Source organism: Aureobasidium melanogenum, assembly GCF_000721775.1.
Source record: "Aureobasidium melanogenum CBS 110374 unplaced genomic scaffold scaffold_12, whole genome shotgun sequence".
Taxonomy (NCBI): domain Eukaryota; kingdom Fungi; phylum Ascomycota; class Dothideomycetes; order Dothideales; family Saccotheciaceae; genus Aureobasidium; species Aureobasidium melanogenum.
The window spans coordinates 518,616-545,547 of NW_024470064.1; the positions used below are offsets into that span (position 1 = coordinate 518,616).

The 26,932-nt window shown below is 50.0% G+C and overlaps 10 protein-coding genes across 10 annotated transcripts; 5 read left to right on the forward strand and 5 right to left on the reverse strand.

The window, feature by feature from the left end:
• Positions 1 to 204: 204 nt before the first annotated feature.
• M437DRAFT_9139 (uncharacterized protein) lies at positions 205 to 1,788 on the reverse strand (the record flags this gene model as incomplete). Its single annotated transcript, XM_041029070.1, has 1 exon — positions 205 to 1,788. A coding segment is annotated over one exon (1,584 nt), but the record flags the coding sequence as incomplete, so codon positions are not given.
• Positions 1,789 to 3,313: 1,525 nt separating this feature from the next.
• M437DRAFT_85161 (uncharacterized protein) lies at positions 3,314 to 4,256 on the reverse strand (the record flags this gene model as incomplete). Its single annotated transcript, XM_041028251.1, has 3 exons — positions 3,314 to 3,596; positions 3,646 to 3,707; positions 3,759 to 4,256. 3 exons carry the CDS (start codon positions 4,254 to 4,256, stop codon positions 3,314 to 3,316), a joined length of 843 nt encoding a protein of 280 aa, XP_040879286.1.
• A 466-nt stretch (positions 4,257 to 4,722) lies between these two features.
• On the forward strand, positions 4,723 to 8,240 carry M437DRAFT_85162 (uncharacterized protein; the record flags this gene model as incomplete). The annotated part of the gene is made up of 3 exons (XM_041028252.1): positions 4,723 to 7,082; positions 7,134 to 7,456; positions 7,522 to 8,240. The coding sequence occupies 3 exons, from the start codon at positions 4,723 to 4,725 to the stop codon at positions 8,238 to 8,240; spliced, it is 3,402 nt and encodes a 1,133-aa protein (XP_040879287.1).
• Positions 8,241 to 10,217: 1,977 nt separating this feature from the next.
• On the reverse strand, positions 10,218 to 12,012 carry M437DRAFT_50353 (uncharacterized protein; the record flags this gene model as incomplete). The annotated part of the gene is made up of 2 exons (XM_041021994.1): positions 10,218 to 11,687; positions 11,740 to 12,012. Coding segments are annotated over 2 exons (1,743 nt in total), but the record flags the coding sequence as incomplete, so codon positions are not given.
• A 1,913-nt stretch (positions 12,013 to 13,925) lies between these two features.
• M437DRAFT_33311 (uncharacterized protein) lies at positions 13,926 to 14,648 on the reverse strand (the record flags this gene model as incomplete). The annotated part of the gene is made up of 1 exon (XM_041019246.1): positions 13,926 to 14,648. A coding segment is annotated over one exon (723 nt), but the record flags the coding sequence as incomplete, so codon positions are not given.
• Positions 14,649 to 17,178: 2,530 nt separating this feature from the next.
• Positions 17,179 to 18,335, forward strand: M437DRAFT_75897 (uncharacterized protein; the record flags this gene model as incomplete). The annotated part of the gene is made up of 2 exons (XM_041026508.1): positions 17,179 to 18,072; positions 18,126 to 18,335. 2 exons carry the CDS (start codon positions 17,179 to 17,181, stop codon positions 18,333 to 18,335), a joined length of 1,104 nt encoding a protein of 367 aa, XP_040879290.1.
• A 429-nt stretch (positions 18,336 to 18,764) lies between these two features.
• M437DRAFT_50001 (HIT-like protein) lies at positions 18,765 to 19,911 on the forward strand (the record flags this gene model as incomplete). The annotated part of the gene is made up of 3 exons (XM_041021927.1): positions 18,765 to 18,893; positions 18,975 to 19,437; positions 19,493 to 19,911. The coding sequence occupies 3 exons, from the start codon at positions 18,765 to 18,767 to the stop codon at positions 19,909 to 19,911; spliced, it is 1,011 nt and encodes a 336-aa protein (XP_040879291.1).
• A 303-nt stretch (positions 19,912 to 20,214) lies between these two features.
• Positions 20,215 to 20,955, forward strand: M437DRAFT_75899 (uncharacterized protein; the record flags this gene model as incomplete). The annotated part of the gene is made up of 2 exons (XM_041026509.1): positions 20,215 to 20,613; positions 20,704 to 20,955. The coding sequence occupies 2 exons, from the start codon at positions 20,215 to 20,217 to the stop codon at positions 20,953 to 20,955; spliced, it is 651 nt and encodes a 216-aa protein (XP_040879292.1).
• Positions 20,956 to 22,607: 1,652 nt separating this feature from the next.
• M437DRAFT_50297 (shikimate/quinate 5-dehydrogenase) lies at positions 22,608 to 23,639 on the reverse strand (the record flags this gene model as incomplete). The annotated part of the gene is made up of 2 exons (XM_041021981.1): positions 22,608 to 23,335; positions 23,426 to 23,639. The coding sequence occupies 2 exons, from the start codon at positions 23,637 to 23,639 to the stop codon at positions 22,608 to 22,610; spliced, it is 942 nt and encodes a 313-aa protein (XP_040879293.1).
• A 976-nt stretch (positions 23,640 to 24,615) lies between these two features.
• On the forward strand, positions 24,616 to 26,361 carry M437DRAFT_50027 (quinate permease; the record flags this gene model as incomplete). The annotated part of the gene is made up of 3 exons (XM_041021935.1): positions 24,616 to 25,149; positions 25,200 to 25,994; positions 26,050 to 26,361. The coding sequence occupies 3 exons, from the start codon at positions 24,616 to 24,618 to the stop codon at positions 26,359 to 26,361; spliced, it is 1,641 nt and encodes a 546-aa protein (XP_040879294.1).
• Positions 26,362 to 26,932: the final 571 nt, after the last annotated feature.

Genomic DNA, 26,932 nt, shown 5'->3' on the forward strand with positions numbered 1-26,932 from the left:
AACTTTCCGCAGAAACAACTATCGTATCTGGAATGAATCATCAGTCCCGGCGACACTGCGTACACCACTAAGACCGCTCGTTTCCCTCACGAGTCCTGAACGAGCACTACTGCCAGGTCTCTCTACGTCTCCATCGACGATCATATCGATTCTAGCCCTCTCTCTTTCCTCTTTCTCCTTCATAGCTTTCGGGTCAAACTCTTTGCCTCCAATGACCTGGCTAACGGGTGGTGCGGGCCTGAATCGTCGTTTGCTTCGGCTACCTTCCTCGTCGACAAGAACTACCATCCACACGCCGACTGCGCCGCCATGGCCGATCAACGGCGTACAGTGTATCCATCGGCTGCGACCTTCGTCCTCTCCATCTTCTTCTATGCGTGTCAACCAGCGAATCTTTGCCGTCACCCCGCGGCCTTCAGCAAATGCTTGGGCGAGTTCTGTGCGTACACGAGGTGAACCCCCAATACGAGAGAGGAAAGGACTTTGCAAGATTCCTGGTACACGAAGTGACGGTGAGGTGAAGAGGATGCGCAAAGATGGTGCCGGTCGAACAAGCAGGTAGTGCTCATATACACCTGCCAGCCTGCCGTTCTCAGGCATGCGCTGCACTCCGTTGGGACCAGAAGCTGGATTGTTGGGCGGCTGCGTCGATTGGTTCATGTTCTCGTCGGACTGGTCAGTTATCAGGAGCCGGGGCCTGGGTTGCACGCCGTTATCTCGCTCGTCGTCGATTTGCTCGCGGTGCATGCGACCTCCACATTGCCTGACAGTGTCCAGTTCGGTGGTACTGAACATCTCGCTCAGATTCTCAAATTCGTTGTTTAGATGCTCTTGACCATCTTCGTCTTCATCACGGTTCGTCATCTTCTTGAGAGCTTCCATACCAGTCATCTCCTTCAGCAACCCAGATACGTCGACTTGAGCTCCAATGAAGTATCTCAATGTACCTTTGGAGTCATAAAGTGGCGCTATCATGAGCAGATTGATGAAGGGGCTGCCGTCGCGGCGATAGTTGACAAAGATCTCGCTATGTTCTCTGGGCACTGTACACGCTTCGGCCAGACGACGTATCGAGTGCGGATTCGTCCTCGGTCCTTGAAGAAAGCGGCAATTGCGGCCGATCGAATAACCCATACCATATTGGGTCGTACGGGCAAACTCTTCCGAGGCAAACACAATGGGGTTGTCCTTCCTGGACGGATCCGTCAAGCAGAAGACTTCGGCCAACCCTTCTGAAGCTTCTCTCAAGTGCGGTGCCAATGTTCCGGTGATTCTTCTCTGGATGCTCGTGCTCACGATTGAGATCCATGTCCATGTGATATAGGCTGGTAAATCATCTCGAACCAAGAGGTCGAAAGCCTGGTCAGCCTTGTTCTGCAGCTCTTGATTTTGAGTAGTCTGAGGCGGTGTGGAAGTGAAATCGAGGCCGGAAATAGGATGTAATGCACTTGACACAGCATTCGCATATTTGATGGCACGCAGGGCTTTCAGAGCATCCATATAGAAGACAAGAATTGGTATGCTTGAGGGACGGTGGCTGTTGAGAAAGCCGGTGAACTTCAGCAAGGTCTTGCGGTCTGCGAAGATTGCTTCCAGATGTTGTCGCGAAAGGAGTTGTTCGGCATGTTCGTCCAATCGATATGTCTGGTTCACTTCTTCTGGTGGTGCAGCTACGAGATCGAAATTGGCTGGATCGTCTTCTAATAAAGGTTGCAGGCGGTCTACGTCATCGTCGACTGGGCCTGGAGCCTGCAGAGGAGGTAGTGTGTATATTGAAGGCGCAATTGAGGGTGCCTTTGAAGCAGTTCTTGAATGCGTGGCCGAACCGAGTGAATAACGCTTTTGCTTCTTCTGGAAGTACTCCGAGTCCATAGACATACGATCGTGGTCCGGAGTATTTGGCTGAGCTGTATTGATGTAAGATCCTGAGTCTCTAGGTTTGTGTTGGTAATTGGATGTGGGACGGTGGGACGAGACAGTTGGTGGTTGTGCGGGTGACAGCAGAGGATTTACTCTTGGAACATCAACCATTTTCGCACGGGAAGTGTTTGAGCGTCTCGAGATGTCTGGTGGGGCCAAGTCGTCGTCAGTGTCGTCAGAGTAGTCGAAGGCGGGCGAACTCGGCAGGTGGTCATTAGGTGCAGGTGCAGATACTCGTATGGGTATAGGAAGACGTGGTGGAGTCTCCCTGCTGGGCGACGTGGGTTGCACATAGTGAGTTTGGAAGTCCTCAACCAGAGGCTCATGCCCTGCAAGCTCGGCAGCTGATGACATTGGGCTCTCCACCATGTCCGGTGACTTCGGACTTGGGATTCTGATCCTGGTCTCTACCGAGGACGGCCTTGAGTCCTCTGTTGTGCTGTGAGAATCTGCCGAACGTCTCTTGTTCATGATGCGATGCTGGTGCAAACATCAGATTTTTTTCTAGCGCAAGAGCTCATTGAAGTACGCACCTTCCTCAGAGAAGCAAATATGGGAGGACTCATCTTGTCAGGACCCTATTTCGATATCCCTCACAACAAGTCTCACAGGCACGAGATTGATGTACCGAGCAAACGCGACCAGCCATCCTCTTCACTATGTATGCAGGGTGCTGATGACCCCAATCCCTTTTCTGTTCCTGGCGCAAACCATCAAGGGTCATCACCGTCATATTCGAGCTCACTTCCCCGGGTGCCGAGACCATCGTGCGGTGCCATCGCAGTCTTGATGTTTGGCTCGATCTGCGTTAAGCCAACCTTCTTTTCTAGATCGGTACTTCACTGCCGAAACCGGACTTTGAGTAGAAGATCCTTACAAATATTTAAGCCGCAAGTGGCAGTGTGTTTGAAAGTCAGACACGACAGCTCGCGTCCGTGTACGAACACGTTCATGAGAAGTAAAGGTCTGCTGTATGCAAGAGACGCGCGATCGTTGGGCGTCTTGAAGCCTCCACAAGCACACAATCGGCTCTCATCTTGCGGATCTCTCATGCATGATGCATGCATTGTGGCCATGGCGTACCACGCTAAACTATGCTTTTCCGATTGCTTGGGAAACCTTTTTTTTCTTGATATCCTGAAGAGGCATATGCTCAGCTCAGATCACGATTCAAGAAGGTCAAAAGCATCTAAAAGCTGATGCTGTGCTGCCCAGAAGCTCAGTCGGCGCCAACTTGGCGTTCAATTCGGTCACACCGACTATACAGAGTGCCAATTGTCGGCAGCTATATCCGACTACAGCTTTGCAACTTTCATCTGGGCCCAAGCTGCCGTGGATTCGACAGCCAGCACTCTCCACTCTTGTTTGCACTCTGAACACCATCTTTCACTACCTATGCGAGGAGAGGTCTCGTTTCATCCTCATCCTTGTCCTCATCATCTGCAGGCAACTCCTTGCCTCTATATAGGAAGTAGTGCTGTACGAAGAAGATCACGTCAAAGCAAAGACTAAAGACAGCAAGGAACAACTTGGCTGGATTGCCAGTGATCCCGCTCCAGTCTGCCTGTAACGCGCTGTCGATGACCAGCTGGAGAAGAGACATGATCCCGCCGATAAAATCAAACCAGACCATATCAATAGCCCAGCCTGCGGTCGATTTGATCTTGTAATTGTACCTGTAGGTTGAAGTTAGATCTGAAGCTTTCGTGATCATGGTCTACATACCATGCTTGAGGAGCATATTTGCTGAGAGTGACAATGAGTTTGACATAAGAGAAGGCGTATATCTGGATGGATCAGCGGATGTCTTTGTGAACGGTATCTGAAGGAGTGCGCACGATATCAATCTCTGCCCAAGATTCGGGAGTGTCTCTTCCACCCTTGAACAAAAACACAAGCATAGCAGTAATGGCTACTCCTACAATGCTACCATAAAAGATACCAAGAGCTACAGAACTGGCTCTTTGTCCTTTGACAGCTTCAAACTTCCATAGTTTTGGGTAGAATTGGCTGTAGAAAATGATACACATGATAGTGCCATGCAAAGCAAAGATCAGATCATTGAATCGTACTGTAGGTTCGGGAGCGGAAGGATGTCGAAGAGCATACTGCTGACGGATCTTAGGCGCACCGACAAAGGCTGTAGTCGAGATGAAATAGCTGGTGAATCCAAGAATGTTCAATAGAGGAAAATCAACCGTTACACCACGGGTAGAGCGTAAGTTCCAGCAGCGAAGTGGTTGTGGATAGAAAGATAGCGACCATGAGATGAAGTATGACCATCCAAGCAGCCACGATATTGCTCGAGCCACTTCTTCTCCCGTGATTGCGAACATCGTGTGAGATTGTACGCGATATGACAAAGACAGAGATAAATGAGTAGAGGGAAACTTCAATAACCAAACGATAGTGGTGGTGCCCACATGTGTGACAAGTCGGAGTCTGATATGTATGGAAAAATGGGAAGGATGAACGAGCGAGCGGAGGAAGCAACTACAAAAGATGCATGTGCGTGAATTGCGCCATCTTGATATGGAAGGAGCGCGTGCAGGGATCTGATTAGATGCGCCAAGAATTCGGCAATAGCGGATTTAGTGCATGTTCCCCAGTGTTGCTTGCTTGAACGTCAAGCTTGGCACGACTCAGGAACGCGACGTACACGGTCAACGACGAGCATCGGAAAGCATCAAAGACGCCTCTGTCGCTGTCTTGTGATCAAGCGGACGCGTCTGTTGACTTCCCAAGATTCATGCGACAACAAATACACCCTTTGCAGTGCAACAACTGCCGTGTCGACTAAGAATGGCTGCCCCCGAATCGTCTCCTCGCCGGCCCACGCGCACCCCTGCGAGACCTCGCGCTGCTTCATCACAGATCATGGATTCTGAACCTCCTTTGAAAAAGAGAAGATACGTTCCTGGTGGACCTGGGGGTGGTGGCCGTTGGGTCGACGAAGAAGGCAACGAGACAACAGGCCCTCCTAGTTCTGTGCGCCGACACCGATCTGTCCTGACTGGAGATGATGATGGGGACATGTCAAGTCCAAGAACTGTTCGCCGCCCGCCTCCATCCACACGTCCGCGCAGAGACCGAGATCGCAACCGTGATCGCCGACCAACTGCAACCCCCCGACCCCGTTACAGCAGCGCCGCAGCTGCAGCCGCCGCAAGCCAAGCCAGCGATGGATACAAACCGCGAGAAGAAAGAAGCTGGGAAGAGTTTCATCCGAACCTTGATGTTGACCAAGGCCTCATTCTGTTCACAGCCGACCATGTAGACGGCCGGAACGTAGACACACTCATGGCCGAGAACGATGTACCCCCTCCGGTAGCCTCATTTGTGGCGATGGAGACTCCAATCAAGCGCAAGCCTGGCCGACCTCCGAAGCGCCCAGAAAGCATGCTCTCTGGCCTTGGCTCACCACCAGCTCCTCGCATCTTGCCCCTGCCCACGCACAACCCCAAGGAACGCCTCAACCTACCCAAGCCAGCATACCGCACCGTCGACACATTCGCTCAATATGAGCAACAAGGTTCAAATCAAAGAAACTATGTCGACAAGTCCATGGCCCATGTTGGCTACCAAGAAGGCGACCGCTTCGATATACCAAAACAGATCCTGATTCGCCATGTCGAAGGCCCCTACGATGACGACAGTATCTCAGGCCTCGTTGTCAAATCTGACAAGATCGAAGACGCACGGCCGCCGGTTGTCTTCAATGTCGAGTACGACATGGATGAACAAGACGAACGATGGCTCGAGATGCACAATGCTCATCGCAAGGAGGAACAGGCTGAGCCCATCAAACCCGCTTTGTTCGAGATCACCATGACTCAAATTGAGCGTGAATACTACGCTCTCGAGAAGAAGATCCCGAAACCAAATCCGAGACACGCTCAAATCACAAGGCCCCGTTCGAGTTCGGCCGCAGCAGTCAACGGAGAGCCTAGCGGACCTGCTGATGAGCCCGACACTAAATGTGCTGTATGCGACGATGGTGACTGTGAGAATGCCAACGCCATCATCTTTTGCGACGGCTGTGACTTGGCTGTTCATCAGGAGTGTTACGGAGTACCTTTCATTCCTGAAGGCCAGTGGTTCTGTCGAAAATGCAAGGAAATCGGCCGCGGTACCCCTACTTGTATCTTCTGTCCAAATGTGGATGGCGCCTTCAAGCAGACTAATACGATGCGTTGGTCCCATCTGCTTTGCGCCCTATGGATTCCAGAAATCACCATCGCCAACATGACCTTCATGGAACCGATTACCGACGTCGAAAAAGTGCCTCAAAGTCGCTGGAGACTGAAATGTTATCTTTGCCAACAGAACATGGGTGCTTGTATTCAATGTGGCAACAAGGCCTGTTATTCGGCATTCCATGTCACATGCGCCAGACGGGCCAAGCTCTTTCTAAGAATGAAGTCCACTCACTCTGGAGGTATTGATGCTTCCGTTCTCAAGGCCTTCTGCGACAAACACGTCCCTCAAGATTGGCGCAATGAACATGATGTTGATACTGCTGTCGCAGAAGCCAAGCGCTACTACAGACACACGATGAAGAATAGAAAATGGGCTGACAGCTCCAGTACTGGAAACGTCGTAACCTCCGCGGCTCAGCCAGATTCGACCGCAGATAACGTGGACGAGCTAGGTCATGCTGACGATACTATCGTTGTTGCTGCGAACAAGCGCAAGAAAGCTCAACCTCAAAAAGTTGGTTGGCGTTTGCCATCAGGCGCACCCGTTGTTCCTGCTGTTGTTTTCAACACGGTGGATAATTCGCTTGGACGATTCGCGCTCAGAAAGCGAAAAGAGTTTGTTACTGAGGCTTGCAAATACTGGACACTCAAGAGAGAAGCTCGCAAAGGTGCCGCTCTGCTGAAACGCCTCCAACTATCACTGGAGTCTTTCTCTCCCATGGAAATCACTCGTCGCAACTTTTCAGGCATGGGTGCTGCTGGCAGACCACGCTTGCTTCGAAGAATCGAGTTCGGTGACATCCTTAGTGAGGATGTGGACAAGCTGGAACATCTCATCTCCAACATCCGTCAACGCGAAGAGTTGAGCCTTGTCGATACTACTGAAGTCCTCAAGAGTCTCATCGACAATGTTTACTTCCCCATCATCCCGCTGCTTCGCCCAATTCTTCAACGAGCACAAAAGTAAGTACAAAACACCTCTCGTTATCGTTACAAAAGACTAACTTCGAGTAGACTCGACGAGAAGAGCGGTTTCTTCAAAGAAGGATTCGAAGAGCTTGAGCGAAAACTGTCCGAACGACAATACATCTCGGTCGCCGAGTTTTCTAATGACATCTTGACAGTGTTGTCAAGCGACAACACAAGATCTGACAAGAATGTCACTGAGCTTCATGATGCACCAGATGTGCAGCAGCAACTCGACGATCCTGTCGACACTCCAGAACATAGGGCTTTGACACCGGAACAAAAAGAGCTTAAGAAGATCCGAAAACGTATAATCAAACCTGTCAGAGAACTTTTGGAGAAGGCATCGGCTCGAGAAGCAGAACTTAAATGTATACCAGTGGAGGAGAACCCTAAGTGGGCCGAATTCGATGCACTTCTCGAAGACTCAGTGCAGACCAACGGCGTTCTGCCGACTACAAAAATGGCGACAATATATCACCAGACACAAGTGTCTCTGCAGTTGCGGGCGCATCTCCAAGCCGAGCCAACGGTCGAGCCGATGAAGATGTTGACATGGTAGATGGTGATGACGATGACGCTGACGCGGAAGGCGAACCAGATGAAGAGGTTAATACTGCTGCACACGCTATGGTCGATACCGGGGCCATACATACAAAGGGAGCTCCGTTCAAACCTATGCAGCCTCTGTCGCCCCCAAATTCGACGTCAAGTGTCGCTAACACCAACAACATCGTCGAAACTATCCATCACCACAACCAAGAAGTTGCACCGACCCATGCGGCTGCAAACGATCCATGGGCCCAAGGCGGGGTACCATGGTATCTTGAACTCTTCGACATAGACGGCACAACGATACACGAGGAACGTTGGTCAGGCCGTGACGCCATGTCAGAAGAACTTACCGACCTGGACGAAGAGGAAGTAGCCGTTCTTTGCGATAAGCCCAGCGCTTCCGTTGAGGCGGACGACAATGCCAAAAGCCGAACCAGAAGCTCGGCTCGAATCAAGCGCGCTGAAGAAAACAGCACCACTTCGAACGAAGAAGAAAATGCTCCGGCAGAAGTACAACAGACTGAAGAGCAAAGAGCAGAGAGGGAACGAAAGGACAAGGCGAATGCGAGACGCAGAGCCCAGAGAAGGCGTAAGTGGTGAGATTGTTTTCAAGAATGGTCAGATTTCGAAGATGGTGTTTTATGGCGTTGACTTTCTTTCTGATATTGGGAGAGGGGTTCTTTCAAGCTACGGCTGGGAACAAGGTGTTTGGGAACTTACTCTTTTTCACGAGAGATGAAATTCAGTTGCTATATTCGAGAGAAGGAAGGGAATGATGGGAACGTCCGCTATCATAATTCTTAACGAGGCAGGAAGGATGAGCTCTTTGCATCGCCGTTACTGTGGTATGCAAAAGATTGGCAATGCAAATCAACTCGACTCTACAAGTAATGTTTTGCTTCGCGTTGATCGCAGTGACATTTCCTCACTTCAGATCTGTTTGCCGTCTGCATCCGAGTATGCGTGATCATCCCCTCCTTTTCTCCTTCCGTTCACCTCTGATCATCGTCTTATCACAAGGCGGCATGAACAAAAAGAGTGTGTGCTTAGAAAGAAGAGCCCCACAGTACCCTACCCTGTAACAAACGGTGAAGGTGCAAACCCAATACAAAAGGCAAATGATGAGCCACAGCTGTCACAGCCAACGTCCTCAGGGTCCATAATCGACAATGCCTTTACCTGTACCGTATAGGAGCAACATGCCTTTACCTATATTGTGCAGCGCAACTTTCTGTCCTTCTCCTTGATCGAGTATGATTTTCGTCCATGCTGATCATGCACGGAAATCTTCCGAGGAAGGCTTACAAAGGCTTGGTAGGGTGATCTGCAGAGTGTAAAACGCCGCCGTCGATCGCTATGACGCAGGGCCACCCTGCTCTCTTGTTGATCGGCGATAAGCCACTTACACCTGGAGTGACATGCGAAGTTGAGGCACTATGGTCATTGCGAGTCAGGAGGGGAAAAAGTATTGAGAGAGATAGACAAGCACGCGAGCAAGTCTGAGGCAGAAAGTATAGAGTAAAGAAAAATCAATAGTGGTATCATATTTTGCTGCAATAGTGAATTCGTTATGAGACAATTCCTTTTTGTTTCCCAGACCCCTCCACATCTAGCCAGAATAAACATACAGACATGTTGTAATCAAATTTTGCAAGGATATCAGTTCAACATGCGAACGGCGTCGAAGATGTCGACTGTGCTCTCCACTCCTCTCTCTACAATGAATTCTTGGCTGTAGGGTTTGAATGCCATGACATCGTGTTCGGGAACATCTTCAGGTACAGACACTCCAAATGAGCGTGTTGGGGTTTTGTCACCTGGAACGCCCCACCAAGCGGGCATCTGAGCAGCCTGTTGCTGATTTGCATGAGAATAGAGCAGCTTAGCAGTTGCAGCTGCTGCAGAAGAAGCCGTCAAGGTCGAAAGGTCGGGTATAGGGCTGCTTGCTCCTGAGCAACTGCAGCTGGACCCGCTGGATTTGCGTTGAGTGTCGCTGCACACGCTTTCATGGTCCATGTTGTAGACTCCTGTGCTGCCGCGGCGGTCGTACCAGCTTTGTGTTTCCAAGTCATCGCTGTTTACGCTGTGGGGACTGCTGTCCCACATGTTGCTTGATGCTGAAGCTGGCGACATGGTGGAAGATGTGAAGCTTGAGGGTGTCGAGGGTCCTTCTGGCGAAGCGAGGGTATCTAGCATAAAGGTATCGAGGGTGGGTGTGCGGGCCTCGGGCAAATGGTGGAATTGCGAAGCCATTAAGGATTGCGGCTGGTGAGGGTTGAGGTAATCAAGAGATTCTTCTTCGCTGATAGCGAACGAGTAACCAGAGAAGCGTTTGCCTCCAGGCGACTCGGCAGGAACAGAGGAGCCAATCTGCTCGCCAGGAATGCTCTGAGCATTGCTCGACGCGATAGAAGATCTGACCGAGGTACGTCGAGTTGGAAAGGAGAAGTTGGACGTTAGACTTCTGTGTAGGCTCCTGATCGAACTGTTGCGGTTTACTGCACCTGACGTACTGATTCGTAGCGGCTGAGGTCGGAGAGAAGAATGCGAATCACATCGTTTTGGCACCATCTTGTGGGAGAAGTAGTCGTTGTCTTCGCAGTCAGGAACAATTGTGAATGCAGGCTCATCACTAGCTTCTGCTTCAGTCTTAGTTGGTGTCGCCTGCGAAGACAAAGCAGTAGGAGTCTTCATGTCATCGGTCCATGGTGGCATGCCTGTGGTCAACAAGCAGAGGTGATATGGCACGGCATCCGCATCTCTCACTTCCTTAGGAGCACGTATCGCATTGGTAAGCATTTGCAAGATGGTGTAGATGGCAAGCCATCGGACCTTTCGTGCATCACCAATTGACAGCTTCTCTTCCGGCCTGAAGGTCAGCTCGCTCTCGAAGTATATGTAGTTTCGCACGAGCGCTGAGCTAGACGGAATTTTGTTTGTCGCAGCGGACAGTGCAGCTCGTGCTGATACGCTCTGGTCCGCTTTGCTGGACTTTGAAGTCAACCTCAATGATCGAAGACCCTTCTGTGATGACGTTCTGTATTCAAGGCTGTGGTAGTCAGGTAGCAGAGGGCAAGAATGCGGCAATGGCTCGTATCTGTGGCGGCTGTTGAACGCATCGACATTTTGCACCACACAAATACCTCCAGTCAGTAGTCGGCTTGGAGAAGATTCGCCGTCAACTAGATAGTTGTATAGCATCTGGAACTCTTGGTGCATGCTTCGCAAAAGACCCTTGTCCATGACGTGACCAGTTTCTGGCGGCCAGTATCCAAACTTGTTGACATAAAATGAGTGCAGAAAAGAGCGGAAGCGATCCAGGTGATTTCGGGCAGGCGCCGGTAGTCCCAAATGTGTAGGGGCGAGCTCATCCTCCAAGAAATTTCGCAAGGCTTTGCTTACTCGACCCAAGTGCAGATCCATCTCCAGATACGATCGCGTGATCAGAGCCTTTGTCGTTTTGCTCACATCGCTGAAGTCCGTACTTAGATCAAGTTGGTCGTTCATACCGACACAATGAGCGAAGGCATCAATCCAGAGATCTTTCAATCTGAACTTCTCGGCAAAATTGAGAAAAGCCAGTGCATAGTCCGGTCGGTTGATAAATTTCAGATAACCCTGTTCACGGGCGTATGATAAAAAGTCCTGGAGGTTGCTGGTTTTATCAGAGCAGAACAGCTCCATACGTTCCAGAAGGTCAATGAGAGTCTTCCCCAACTTAGATCCGACCAGCGGCTTGTTAGCAATATATGCAAAGAAATTCCGGGTAGCGATATGCCAGCGGTAAGCTTCTTCTCGGAGTGCGTCGTCGGGAGCTGGAATGAACAACTCATACTCGGCATGTGTTGACGAAGTGCTTGATGTTGTGCCATCAAGGCTCTCGTTGCACGAATTTGAGTCTAATGCCATATATCTGTTAAGAAACGATGGGCCAGCCATTGCTTCCACCAAAGCATAGGATGTCTTGAAGGAGGCACCTCTCTTTGATTTTCCTTGGCCATAAAGATGCACAAGACAATCGCCATCCTGTTGCCAAAGCTCTTGGTCCTGCGGAAATGGTCAACTAGGATTATCACAATTCACTAGACGTGAGACTTACCCGTCGAAGACCATCCCAGTCAGCGGACTTGTGAGATTGAGCATCCCATCTCTTCACAGTTGACAGTCTGGAAGGGTTTCTCATGACTGCTTGCTCAGGCTTCTTTCGCCTCTTGATTGTTGGATCTGAGCCTTTAGCGTGTATTGTCAAGATTCTCGAGAAATTGGGAACATTCGAGTTTCGAGAGGCTGGAGTGGGTGGACCAGGCAAGAGGACCTTTTGTGAATCTCTTATGTCCACGGTGATAGTGGATGGCAAACCATGACGATGCATGTCGATCGCATGTACTGTTAGAAGTCAAACCGCGATAGGTCAAGATGTACCTGCTGTACTTGTAAGGAGAAGTGTGTGAGTCGTAGAGCGGTTTCCAGTGGAGCCCGGGCATGACCTAAGGTTATACCTCGAGTCGTGCAGGGGAAGGTCACCAGCAATCGAAGGCATGCTGGCTGGATCCACGGACACGTCTGGCACACTAAACGCTTGGTTTGCTGGTGTCAACTCTTTGCAAATGATCGACCGGAATTGGGGAAGCGACGCATGCAAAGATGAGGCGGCACGGGAAGCACATGGGCTGCACAGCGCTGCCCGGACTTCGCCAGACCCGATCTCAAAGCTGAAAGTTCAGCTCAGAGCCTAGACAGCGCCCGCCCAAGCTCCAGCTGACACCTGAACTGATGGTTCTTGATATAAGCGAAGTCCGCCCTGACCATTTTCTGGTTTTTTTCTAGCTATATCCCAGCTTCAGCTCAGGCGTCTGGAGTGCTCAAGCTGCTCAAGAGTTGTGGTATAGTTTTGGCAGTCCCATTTTCTGCGACACCAGCTCTGAAATTCATGACGCCGCCTCCGGACTTCATCCTTGTCGAGACCCTCGCTTTCTCCGAGGTCGACCACCCTCTGCGTAACCCTCATCTTTCAAGCTTTAATTCACCACACTTCTCAAGCTGTGCAAGGTGCTTCAGATCTGCGATTCAATTATCGTGCTCTTGCAGTCTTACGTGTTGATTTTCCTCTTTGGAAGCATGCCATGAATCCCATCTGCTGATTCAGCCCAGCACCGCTTGCGCGACGGGCCGCAAAACGTTGCAGAGTGAGCCGCCCCACCTGATCTCGCAGACATGAACGAGCAAGAGCAGTTGCTCTCTTCTCTTTCCCTCTTCGGATCTTCCGCGCCGACCTACATCTTTCCCTAATGGGGACCCTGCTTCAGTGATCAACACTATCTGGTACTTGTACTGTATCTTGCATAGAGGAGATTCGATCCACCTCCTGAGATCTAAATGGTCATCGATATGATGATCGCATGATGTGCGTCCCCTGGCTTCATGACTCCACTCAGTGATGACGCGGATCTACATACAGCAGCCCATGCATTGTCCTACCTAGTCCATGTTGGTCGCGCACATCGATGCGCACTCACTGCTGAATCTCACAAACCAAAGCATGGTTGGCCGCATCGCGGAACGCCTCTATCTCAATGCTTGCCTTGAGAGACGGCAGATTGCATACATGCCCTTGCGAAGGGAACAATGGAGATGGGCTTCATAGCTAAGTGTCTCCGAACTTTGCTTTCTGCTCTTCCTGCTTCCTACGCTCTTCATCGGCTTTGTTTTTGGCTGCCTTCAACTTTTGATCTTCGGCTTCCTTTTCTTGTAGCCTTTGCTGCAAGTTCGTTCTGGCTTGTTTGACTGCCTCAATCAGGACGTTGAGATCTTCCTTCTTCCAATTTGGCTGCACAATCAAGCTCTTCAAATTTGTAGTTTTCTCTTCAAGAATCGCAACTTCTGGGAAGGTAGCGTCTTGCCCATCAACATCCTTCTGTGCCGCGAAAATGGCATCGTGTGCTTCTTTCATAAGAAGCTTGTTGGCAGTTTCCATGATGTCTTTAAGAGGCTTGAGGCTCTGAATAGCGCCACGTTAGCATGATGATCACATATAAGCTATTCTGTACTAACCTTTTCCAGCAATTCTATCTCAGACTCCACAGATGCTAATTCCAACGAATCTCCTTGTTCGAGTACCTTTCTGAGTGCAGCCACTCGATTATGGATGAAGGTCGTGTCGCTTTGCACAAGACGCTCTTGATACTCTGACATTCTCGCTTCCGTTTGTGCGAGCAGTTCATTCGCCTTTCGTCTCGCCTCGGCTAGCTCTGCCTGTTTCGCTGCTCGTTCGCTCGCTTTCTGATTCCAGAAGTCTTTCACTTCTGCGGGGTAGGATGTGTGCTGAACCTCCATCTCCCAATCCGGCAAATGCTGCTCAGCTCGATCAAGCCAGAAAAGGATTCTCTCATCTCGATTGATGACACCGGCGAAATGCACCAAGAAGTCTCCCCGCCGGACTTGGTAGGGAGCCAAGGTCTCGTTGTGCTCGCCCTGGTAGGCATTGAACCATCTTTGAGGAGCGTCGACCGTGTGCGCTGCGAACTTCTTGTCTTTCAAGAGTAGGTTCATAGCACTTTGGTCTCGGAATGTCAAATCCTGGTCTGGGTTGTAGTATCTGGAAGAGATGATAGCAGAGAAAAGTTCAACGGCCCATTGATTGACTCGCACTGGAAATACACCATTGTTTAGACCGTTCCAGTCATTGGTCACCAAAAGATGCACGTCGTCGAACTGAGGCGACGGTGGCAAGAATATCTCCAAAGGCACATAGGGGTTCAGCATGATGGTATCTGCATCAACCCAAAGGAGCCACTCCAGTCTCTCTTCTTGTGGTTTGGCCAACTCTCTCAGGAGAAGCGACAGTATGTATGCGGGCTTCGACCAGACATCATCCATGATAGACTGTCGAAGCACATAGAGAGGATAGCCATGGAGTCGGTCGTGGAGCGCATGCGTTTTGACAGTTCGTTCGTATATGGACGATCCTCCAAAAACAATGGTACATTTTCCTATTCTGGTCTTGGTTCCCCATTGCTCTACCTCCGGTTCGAAAGATTCTTCAGATTTGAGCGGCGATGAGGTTGGTCTGGTTGTGTAGGTTGTAGTCGCATTGTGCTCACTAGTCGCATTTGCGTCTAGCTTCACTTCCAGCTCCGATTCTGGACCCCATGTCTTCCAGTATGAGACTTTGTCCGAGACAGCATGGTGTAGATCTTTCAGCGCTCCCTTGATCGATGGCCTTCGGACCGGCTGGCCACCAACTTCATCTTCTCCATGATAGGACTTGATGCGATCTTTGAGTTTGTCGCTCGCTTTAGGACCGTCTGGAGGTTGGATCGCTCCTGGATATAATTCTGGCCCGTCCAAGATATCGCCAGAGATTCCAAAATCGCCTCGATATTCTGTGATGTCGTACTGCTCTGTCGAGCTGAATGTGGAAGTCACGAGATAACCAAGGAACATCGTGGCGATCGCTATAAACAAGAGCTTGAGACGACCATGTCCAAAGGCGACGGCACTTGCTGCCGAATTGCCCATCCAAGAGGGTAGCTCCTGCATTTTCGCGAGGGAAGACTTTTGGTAATTTCTCGCAGCGAGAAAGAACCGCGTCACGGTCGTTCTTGCGTTTTACTGTTCTCCAAGCCATCCCTGTCTAGAGAATATGCGTTCGGGAAGCAAGGTCCTCTCAAAATGGAATGCGGCACCACATTCCAATGTTCGAGACCGCACAAATATTTGTGCAAACTTCTGGAACGGTTCCAATCTGTAGCGTCGAAAATCCTATCCGAAAATGAAGATTAATTCTCCATCGAACTCATGACATGCAGGGGATGGTGTCCTGCGTGTACACCCAAGAGATGAAGAAGTATGCAAACCACACTGTCATGCAAGTCCCCGCCACTGGTCGGAGGGGCTTGCAGTGGCAGTGGCCATGCTGTTGTGTAACAGCCAGCTACAGAAATGAACAAACTACCGTGCACACGCTCTGAGCCGCAAAGCAAGATCCTTGATGTGTTGACTTTTCTAATCGGTCTTGCACGGCAAGTGCAGGCTTCTGGCAGTGTGTTCATGATGCAGAGTCACCATGAACTTTTTTTGTTGACAGGTCAGTCGTACGGCTCCTTGAGCTTCGGCTATTCTTCTACAAGCCACGGTGCCGACATTGGTGCTTGGTCGACCACTTGAATCTATGTATGCGTCACATCCTGTGAAGACTGTGGGTCCTGAGAAGGACAATCCACTATCGGCTGCTTGCCTGCTCTATCAGGGCGTGATTGGACGGTACCTGCTTCACATGAAGGTCGAACTACGGCAGTGTACCAGGACTGACATGTTTGAGTTCCCGGCTAACCGCAATGACAGCCATCAAACGTCGCTGCACTGCAGATCCCGATCTTCACGTAGGAGAGCATCTTCAATGACTTGCATCGTGGGTCTAGATACCTGTCATGGGCAAAGTTTCATTACTGAGATCAGGTAGTGGAACAGCTTCGTCTAATCGTACGCAGACTGATTTTGATCTACGACTGTAGTCACTTGGCCCGGGATGTCTTTGACTCAGACAGCAGTCAAATTGGTCTTGAGGGACGCAAGAGCGTATTGCTACTCCTGTTGGCTTGGTCGTATTGTCAAGGATGACGGGAAGCAGGTGTTGTGCGGGAGCTTCCCGTCGCTAATATCCTCCATACACTCAAACGCCATCAAGGAATTCTTGCAGAAATGACGGGCCGTGAACATCAGGGCAAGATCTTGATACCAATGCTCTGATAGATAGTCGGCCGTCTGGTTAGCCATGTTTTACATACTTCTACATTGAGTCAACGATAGTCACCACTCGTTCTGCACTTCTGTTTCCTCAATTATTCTATCATTGCTGCAGCGTCCTGTTCAATCACAGTAATAGAGCATTGAAGTCGTTCTCGTGTGTCTGTCTAGATAATCCAGGTAGGTATATTCTTATGGGCAACCATTGTTCATTGCTCACAGTCATAGATACCTAATTAGACCCTCGCCTTGCAGCATTGACTTTGAGATTGCCTCTCAATCATTTCACTGTTGACCTTCACTATATCGTCGAGCCTCCGGAACCTTCTTCGCCGAGCGTTAACCCTTACCACGTTAATTCTACCTGCTATACTTCTGCAGGGCAGCAAGTAGCTGCACGAATCCGCGACGACATCTGTGGCTGCAATACGGTCTGGGAAAAGAAAGACTTTGCTACAACGCTTAACAACATACCGCTTCAATGGCAATGATGGCGGTGAGAAATGGTGGTGAGCAGAGTAGGAATAAGTACTACTATGGCAGTCAGTCTCTTTTTTCGTCTGCACCCAGCAGCTCTGGACCGCTGACAAACTGCGCAGACTACTATCAAAGTTATCTTCCAATCTACCAAGCAACACCTCATCAGGTACTGCAGCCTAACCTCACTGTACATCCACGCGCAAACGTAAGTTTTGACAATCGACGCTGAATTGAATGAGTATCGCTGACTGAAATGCAGTACCCGCTCGCCAACTATTACGGCTATCGACAAACAGCTGCTCCCTCTGCCAACATGTCAAGTTTTCTTGAGCAAGACGCAAAAGGGTACTTCTTCGATATGGAGTGCCCTGAGCTCACTGGCAGCGAGTCCTCGCAGAGCCCATCCGGTTCGTGCTTCACCAGCGGAGGGGCTTTCACTCCACCATCACCATGCCTGGACTCAAAGGATCCGACTTTCGGTGAAGGTGGTATGCAAGCATACTCAAGCTTCTCTGACCTGTCGCCATTGCCTAGCTTCGGCGACAGCTGTCTCAACATGGACCCGTCCTGGTCCGAACAGCCTGCTGCAGTCTCCTATAACACATCATCCCAGTACAACTCATCAATGTGGTCGTGCTCTCAGTATGATCCAGCTCAGCCTTTCTTCAATGTCACTGGCCATATCTCCGCCGCATCCACTCAGCCTCAAGCTGATGGGTTATTCGCATCCTCGATTATCCAGGACATGCCCTCCGCGACCGCATCGCACCTTCCTTCGAGCATTGGATCATCGCTGCAGCAAAACATGGCAACCGGTTTCGTAGGCTACGAAGCAGAAGGACTGGTTGCGCCTGGACACCTCTTCAACACCACGCTGGACAAATTCACCTTCGTGGACACAAAACCTGTATTCTTCTCCACGCAACCTATGACTGAAGACAGTCTTGCATTCGAGCCACTCCCTAGTACCAACGAGCTTGAAATGCCATCCCAGCCGGTTGAGCAAGCAGTCAGATATGTTCCTGAGGTGACTCGTAACAACAGAGATGAATATCTCCAGGAAGCCCGCCGACGTGGTCTGTCCTACAAGGAAATCAAACGTCGTGGTGGCTTCACCGAAGCAGAATCTACTCTGCGTGGCCGCATTCGCATCCTGTCCAAGCCCAAGGAGATGCGTGTCAGGAAGCCACAGTGGAATCGCTCAGATGTATGTCCATATGATTGTTTCGTATTGCAATCTTACCTAACGAAACTTCACAGATCATGCTCCTCATTGGAGCAGTCGAACATTTCACTGAAGCATCCACAGAATCGTCGTCTCGCAAGGGCAACATGCGTCAGAGGAACACCGCGAGCAAGTTGCCATGGAAGAAGGTCGCCGAGTGGATGCTCGCCCACGGTGCATCATATCCCTTCGCCGGTGCGACCTGTGCCAAGAAATGGGAGCAGATTCGTGAGATATCCTTCTAGATCATCCTCAAGGTCGACATGATCGAGAGCCAGGAGCCATGGCTACTGATTCAGCGGCTAGGCTGAGTTTGTGTTCTCTCATTTCCTTTTGACATGTTACGAGTAGTCGTGACCTTTCTTTTTTTTTTTCTTCAAACTGAAGAGGGTTGCTTTGGTCGGCAGGCCTCTTGGCCAAACACTCGTTAATTTTGCCTCCTAAACCACATAGCGGCTCACGGCCAGAACGAGTAAACGTTCTTTTTGATGCTTCTCATGATGTTTGATGCTTGTCGTGATAATGAGGTCGATGGTGTTGTCCTTTGACGTTTTGCATCTTCTGGTCTCGGACCGAGAATCTTGCGTCGGACAGTGACGACACGGAGTTTCTATACTACGCGACGACTCCGTCCTTTCTATTCGTACTTCGCAGCACAAATTATCAAGCTTAGAATGCAGTTGGGCTTGGAAGAAGCATTGCCATCTTTGGTGAAGGCCAAATTCGCTACTGCGAAAGCCAGTCAAGCGTTGATCTTTTCGTCCACCGAGCTTTCTATCTTGCGTACCAAGTCCGGTGCACCTGTAAGTCACTAACGCTTCCTTGTCAGGATTACAGGAAACGTACAATTTATAAAGTTTCTGTGATACTGATCAGCATACCAGTTCCAACTTCGTTACTGTCCAGCATTGGCAAAAAAGCCTAAGGACAATGATGACAAGAACAAAGTCAAAGGTCCAAAGCCGGATCCCTTCGACAACCCCTCTTCAGACTTGCTCATCGCGAATATTCCCACTACCAACCCCAGCCACTTGCTTGTCTTGAACAAATATCCTGTCATCCCTCAGCATTTCATCATTGCCACAAAGCTCAACAAGCAACAAACTCATATGCTTGAGCAAGATGATCTAGCAGCCACACATGCTTGTCTGAAGGCTTGGGAAGAGAACAAGCAGAATGGAAAGCTGTTCGCTTTCTTCAACTCTGGCGAGCACAGTGGGGCCAGTCAGGCACACAGGCACCTGCAATTTTTGAGCGTTGAGGAGATGAAGCGAGATCAACAAGACGCCTCGAGCTGGGATCCGCTGATCGAACGGATGCTGCAAGCTCCCGCCAAAGAAGCTAAAGGTAAGTCTTCCCATCCAATACATATTCGAACAAACGCTCACATATTGTCGTGTAGAACTAAGGACCAGTCCTGATCTGCCTTTTGCTCATTATGCGACACAGCTGCCACAAGACCCTAGTCCAGATACCCTCTACTCGACATACAACAAGTTATACGAAGCAGCTGCTGCCGCTGTCAGGTCTTACATCTCGTCTAACCAGAACTCGGGCCTTGAGCTTCAGCCGTCCGAAGGAGGATCATCGCCTATCAGCTACAACCTCGCCATGACGACATCGACTATGGCTATAGTCCCGCGCAGAAGGGAAGGCGCCGCGATCAAGAACAGCCAAGGTGTCGAAGTCGGAAGCGTGGCTCTGAACGGAACATTGCTGGCTGGTACTCTGATGGTCAAACTGGAGGACGAATGGAACACTTTACGAAATGACGGGCTACAACTCGACGAAATCTTGACAGCAATTGGCATACCTAGGTAGAAGATTCACTACGTCTAACTCGGCAAAGCCATTGATATTGATACGTCATGCTTAGGCATCGAGTTGCGACAATAGTTAATGGAGCTTTATTGTCAGTTCTGTGACTGGGCTGAAACAATAGGAACAATGAGAAGAGTCGATAGGCATGAGACAGTCTCTTCGGAGAAACAGACACACTCTTGACACTCAACAGAAAGAACCTCTCACAGACATGTCTCAATTCTGATCTCAAGCGTACATAACAATCAACCCTTCCCGCCAACCACTATGCTGTCTTCACGAAAACGCTGTGCTCCGTCCAAGATGCGCAAGAAAAATCGAACTCTTGAGTGTAGCCCTTGCAGCAACATCAACTCGGATCAATACATTATTCATCTTCTTCGGGAGGAAGAAATGATTGAGGCTATCCAGATGGTCGATCCCGAGACTGCTGCAAACTTGGGCGAGAAGCTGGAAGAATGTCTGCAAAAGCCATGGCACTACCTCGACAAATCGAACACGGTGTCCGAGGAAGAGAGACTGGAGTCTTTTCGCAAGATCACGAAAGAGACCGAGGGAGCCAAAAGACATGAAGATGTTGGGGAACCATCTGAAAAGGATAACCACGAACATGAAGTCCTCGAAGGATCCTCATCACCACCTCGCCCCAGAAAAGATTCCTGCAACGAAGATTTGGCCAACACCGTCACCACCATCATTCCAGTCAAGAAGAAACGAACCTACTGACCTCCAAGTCACAACGGCGAATTCACCTGGTCTCGAAAATTCTTCCACATCAAACAACAATACAAGTACGACGAAAAAGACAAGGAAATCGCTGCAGGCAAGACGTTCAACGATCTCAGATTATTCGGTGTGTTCCAGAGCCCAGAAAATCAATTCAACTACCACAATAAGACGAGACAGCAGGACTCGTTGCGCCGTTTGCCTGATCATCTTGCATATCGACCTTTAGATGCTGCGAGGATCTTTGCTGATAAGTCGGATAACTATCTTTGGAAGATGGCTGCGAAGAGAATTCGTATCATTGTTACACAGCATTGAGGGGATGATTGGGGCGTCCTAACATGAGGACTGTTTACGTTGGTCTGCCATGGAACGATGACAGGACTTAGGAAAAGGGTCTTGGTACTGCTGGATAAAAGAGCTTCACAGTTGATCTGATGTAATATGAGCAAAGATCTTACAAAAGACCAAGATATTGGTAGCGATTCAAGGCTTACAGCATTTCAGAACACACAAAAGCTTTCTGTCCACCCAATACCATCTTGAATCTCGGCTTTTTCAGATATCATGAATGCTTACTGCTTGTCTTGACAGACTAACAACTCCTTGTGGTTGGTCGTGGTTTCTTGTCTCATCTTTCATCTCGAGGATATTAGAGAAAGCCAAGGAGGCAGGTGAAGCAACCAAAAATCGAAAGTCCAAGTGCCGACCACACACGACTTCACCTTCCTCAGCGGGGAATATACCACAGTTACATTCTGCTTTTATCACTACTTTCTCTATTGAATTCTTTCAGCACCAACACAACCTATGGATCAGATTCAATGCTGCCGATGGCGTGGACATGGTTATCGATGGTTACTTGACCAACGCCAATTGAACTGCTTTGCCGAGACCTAGACCAAGAGCAGAAACAACCCACACCGAAGAGCTGCACCTGAACAGCAGAGCACGGGATTGAATCTTGCTGAGTTGAGCTTGCAAGGGCCGCTCAAATTGCGACACAGATTGGACCCCGTCATCAAGAGCTTCGGCTACATCCTGGTATCTGGAAGACAACAAGCACAAAAGCAAACAAGACATCATGAGGGAGGACCAAATACTACCGAGGACGAACCCGATCTGACAAAGGATCCCGGTTCATTCTTCTTCCATTCGGACCGTGGCATCGACTCTGTATCTCAGCGAGGTCGGACCTCGTAACCCTTGAGGCTCGAGCCGCTGTGTCATCGATCTGGACCATCAGCACATCATCGTTTATTGGGCACTCCACCTGGCGAGTCGGTTTCATTGGACAAAAACGCTAAGGGCCGTGGTCAGGAGGTCCTAGCAGATGAGGGGGTTGCCACGCAATAACCCCAACGTGGGTAACCCTAGCGAGTGGTAGACCTGGATCTCTGCGCGGATCAGGGTCGTGTCTTTCCATCTCCGTCTTTAGCAGTAACTGCACCCGCTTCCGGTAAGAAAAAGCACCTGCTCGCTTCTCCTGGAATGTCCGAGACCTCCATCAAAGTTCGAGTACGTTACTTGAATCACTGCGGAAATTTATGTTCACCGCAACCTCACAACATTGCCGATTTGGCATCCGATACTGCGGCAGCTGAGAACGGCTGTGGTAGTTATTCTCAGTCTGACGAAATCTGCTCAATCTATGCCCTAGTGATCATTCACCTGCCACTAGTGTCTTGTACGGACTCTCGTTGTTACCTCGCCGAGATGGTATTGCCCTCAAGAAGCTCGAACAGCTCAAACGCAACCTCCACGGGCAACGGCATTGTTGATAGTGAGTTCACGATTCTAATCAGTGTCCGAAGTATGCCTGAAAACAGCACAATTCACGAAGAAAGGTCCCCATGATCACCCAGGAGGTATTATCTCGTTTTTGCTACCGTGATTGCTTGCTTTTCAGCAATGATTCCGTATATCTGGTCTGTTTACAGAACGACAATCATAAGTTTGGATGAATTTTATCAATGACCTTTCTTCAACTGGGCTGCGATAACCTCCTTGACCTTTGCAACTGGCAGTTGATCTAGAGTCTTTCCAGTCCAATACATTGACTGTTCCAACCCTTGGTAAATCATGGCCTCTGTTCCCAAGATGACGTTCCAGCCAGCATTCTGCGAGATCTCGGCGATTTGAGTCCAGGGCTTCGGGTGGTAGCACATCTCCAGAATGGCACCCTTGTGTGGTTTTCCCAAGAACACTTCCATGACATTGCGAGCGGTCTGCTCGGCCTCGGTGACAGGAGGGAAGTCGGGTACACAAGAGACTATAGCACCAGGACCTTCGAGCTCTTCCGCTTGCTCAACAGTCGCAGCATGCATAACACCATCGCCATAGCCTTGCTCCGAACACCAGGCTACCACAGCATCAACCTCTGCCTTGTCACGGTTGACGATGTACACTTTGCTGCACTTCATAAACTTCTTGAGTGCATAGACGGCACTACGAGCAGCACCACCGCCTCCAATGACCATACCAGGTCTGCCGTGGAACACCTCGTCTGGGTTTGAGATGTTCTGATAGAAAGCCTCGCGGATACCAATAACGTCTGTGTTTGTGCCGACGAGAATGGTTCTGTCACCGTGCTTGCGCAGGTATAATGTGTTGACAGCGCCGACTTCACGGCCTTCTTGTGTGAGTTCGTCAACGTGCTTCATGATGGCCACTTTGTGGGGCATGGTAACGGAGGCGCCTTTATGATCGCATACAAGTCAGACCATGCTCGTGAAGTGGTATGTCTAAGCAAATTGCTATGCTTATCCACAGCTATCAGGAAACGCACCAAAGAATTTGACCTCGCGAACCAACGAAAGGAACATGGACATATCAGTCGATGGCAAGAAGAACTGCTCCCAGTTGTAGCCAATCTCGCCGAAGATGGTCTTGTGCATCAAGGGCGACATGGAATGGTTGATAGGCCATCCAAACAAATAACCACAGCGCTCGACATGGTCGTGAGCAGGAGTCTCGCAAGAGATGATACGTTGGTTATCCATATCTGATTCGTTCTTGGAGCAATTCGAAAGTACAGCTTCTTCAGAAAATCTTCAAGGGAAGGAGTTTCAAGCTATTGGAAGATGTGCTGCCAGTCGTCAACTTCAATTTGGTCAGCAATTTACCCCGCGAGCTTCAGACGACGGTAAGCAATGTCGGGTCCTGGAATAGGAGGGTTTAATGGGTTGAGAAAGTGGTTCGTTGTGTTCACGGACGTCGTTCTTGGCTAAGATCTTGGGAAGTTGCATGTGTTTAACGTCACTTAACCCCGGACCGTATCCGCAGGCTTCGGCCTCGAGTAATGACACCCACACATTGTACATCCTCGATATGGCCACTCTTCGTCAGATAGAAGAGGCTCTAACAACACAGAACAGATTTTGAAGAGGAGGAGGAGATTATCACCACCTTGGCTCTTACCCAAGGCCAACCTTTTCGCAAGCACAATCTTCTCAAAGGACCTACTTGTTGTCGTTCAGAATGCATTGGTTTTGGTACCGCATCACAGGGTGTGCATACCAGCTCTGCCCGAGAACATGTTGGATAAATACTTAGCCGCCTGGAATCTGCGGCGCTGCCATGTCCGTCCCTGCCGAGATCGGCACACATGGCAAGAAAAAGTTCTCCAACTCTCCACATCTGCACGAAGTTTCGAGTCAAAAGACAGCCACGTCGCTTGGCATAACCTTGGGGAACATGGATGTCCAAGCCCTTGAAACGGCTTGGGCCTTGAGAAAAATTGTTCGATTCTTTGCAGGTGGTCAGCAAGTCCAGCATCCGGATCGCGCACCGTCCGTCGTCGACTTGCTTCGTTTACGCTGTTGATCTTTGCATCAAACCTACCCCGCGGAGTCCCCAGACCACTAGCCCCAGACCTCCATTATATTAGGCCATCTGTTTCCCCAACTTGTTCTCTCTTTCTTCTCTCCGTTACGACCTTCCCTCTCTATTCGTCTCTACCGTTTGCAGAGTCTCATTATGGGTCTCCTCACTCTCGTCGAAGACAGGCCTACGCCTAAGGAGGTCTACAACTGGCGGGTCTATGCCTGTGCTGCTGTAGCCTCGTTCGCTTCTTGCATGATTGGTTATGACTCTGCCTTCATTGGAACCACTCTTGCACTTCCCTCATTCTCGAAGGAGTTTGGCTGGGGCAAGCTGCCCAAAGACGATGTCACATTCATCAAGGAGAACATCGTCTCCGTCTACCAAGCTGGTGCCTTCTTTGGTGCTCTTGGTGCATACATCAGCGCTCACTACCTCGGTCGCCAAAAGTCTCTCTGGGTTTCCGTGGTTGTTTTCATGATCGGTGCCGGTGTCATGCTCGCGGCCTCCAATGGTGACCTCGCTCCAATCTACGCTGGTAGAGTCCTTACTGGACTCGGCGTGGGTAGCGCCTCCATGGTCGTTCCCATCTACATCTCTGAGATTGCCCCCCCTGCTGTTAGAGGTCGCTTGGTTGGTATCTATGAGTTGGGCTGGCAGATTGGTGGTCTCGTCGGTTTCTGGATCAACGTAGGTCAATCTCAGTCTCAAACCATCAAACATTGCTAACTTCTGTCTAGTACGGAATCTCCGAAACACTCCCCAGCAATCACAAACAATGGATTATCCCCTTTGCCGTGCAGCTCATTCCTGGTGGTCTGCTTGCCCTTGGTTCAATCTGGCTTAGGGAGTCTCCTCGTTGGTTGTTCTCCAAAGGCAAGAGAGAGCAGGGTCTTAAAAACCTTCTGTGGATCAGAAACCTGCCTGCCGACAACTTCTACATTGTTGAGGAAATCTCATTCATTGAGGCTGCCCTCGAACATCAAAAATCATCCGTTGGTCTCGGATTCTTCGACCCTTTCAAGGCTGTCTTCAAGAGCCGTAGTCTTCAATGGCGTGTCTTCCTTGGTACCACACTGTTTATCTTCCAGAACGGATCTGGTATCAACGCAATCAACTACTATTCGCCTACAGTCTTCAAGTCTCTCGGTATTGTCGGGGGCAACACCTCATTCCTTACCACTGGCCTGTTCGGTGTGGTGAAGACTGTCTTTACCTTGATCTGGTTGTTCTTCCTAATTGACAAGTTTGGACGCCGTAATTTGCTTCTCGTTGGAGCAGTTGGCGGTGCTTGTTGCATGCTCATTCTTGGTGGATACCTGGCTAGTCCACTTGTCGACACTTCGTCAGCAGCAACAGCTGTCGCCAGGCCTCTTAGTTCTGGAGGCATCGCTGCTGTCTTCTTCTTCTATCTGTGGACTGCGTTCTACACACCATCATGGAACGGAACACCCTGGGTAATTAACTCGGAAATGTACGAGCAGAATGTTCGTTCTTTGGGCCAGGCTATGGCTGCTGCCAGTAATTGGTTCTGGGTGAGTCTTTCCAATTCCATACCTGACATACAATCATGTGCTAACTCTGAGCCAGAACTTCATTATTGCCAGATTCACTGGTCAAATGTTCGCAAACATGGGCAAGTCAGGATGTGGTGTCTACTTCTTCTTCGCTGGCATGATGTTGCTTTCTGTCCTCTTTGTGTGGTTCCTGATCCCCGAAACCAAGTCTGTCCCTCTCGAGTCGATGAACAGACTGTTCGAGATCAGACCTTGCAGCAAGGCCAACAAGATTGTCATGCGCGAGGTGCAGGAAGCCGAAGCCGAGTTCCGCGAGGATGCCGAAGGTGCTGGCTTGAGTCTTGAGAAGAGCAAGGTTGCCCATATCGAGGACAGCGCTGTTTAGATGCTCATAATGATCCCATGACCAGCTACTGATTCAATGTATATAACGATCTGTGTCTTGATATAGAAAAAGACTTACGCCAAAATACCCTCGAAATCCAGCTCAACGCGTTTCTTACCAGTGCATTATGTCCGTCCAACGATCAGAGAACCCAATTACTGACCTTCATCAATATAGAGCCGTGGCAAAAGGTTGTGCCCCGACGTGCGTTGCACGCTACGTGTACGTCTAAACATGCTTCATACTTCCGGGTTTGCTTCCAGGCTCTCAGCCATGCCCGAGCTCGCAAGCAGGGCTCCCTCGAAAGGGGCGGCCCTGTCAGACGGATCCGGCATTTAGGAGCCGCCGGGGATAGCGGGCACCAATCCCGCCTAGACTTGAGCCCTAAGTATCCATTTGGAGATGACGCAGAGACAAATCGATTTCGTGCTGGAATTTGCAGAGTCCTCGCTAAGGATGGCGATCTTTTGTTGGAGTAAAAATGGTCAGCTCGGCTAAAGGTTTACCCATCACGGGGCACCCTGCCGAAGCAATCGGCCCGTGTCTCTCCGCCGCCTTAGCGGCCACGGAC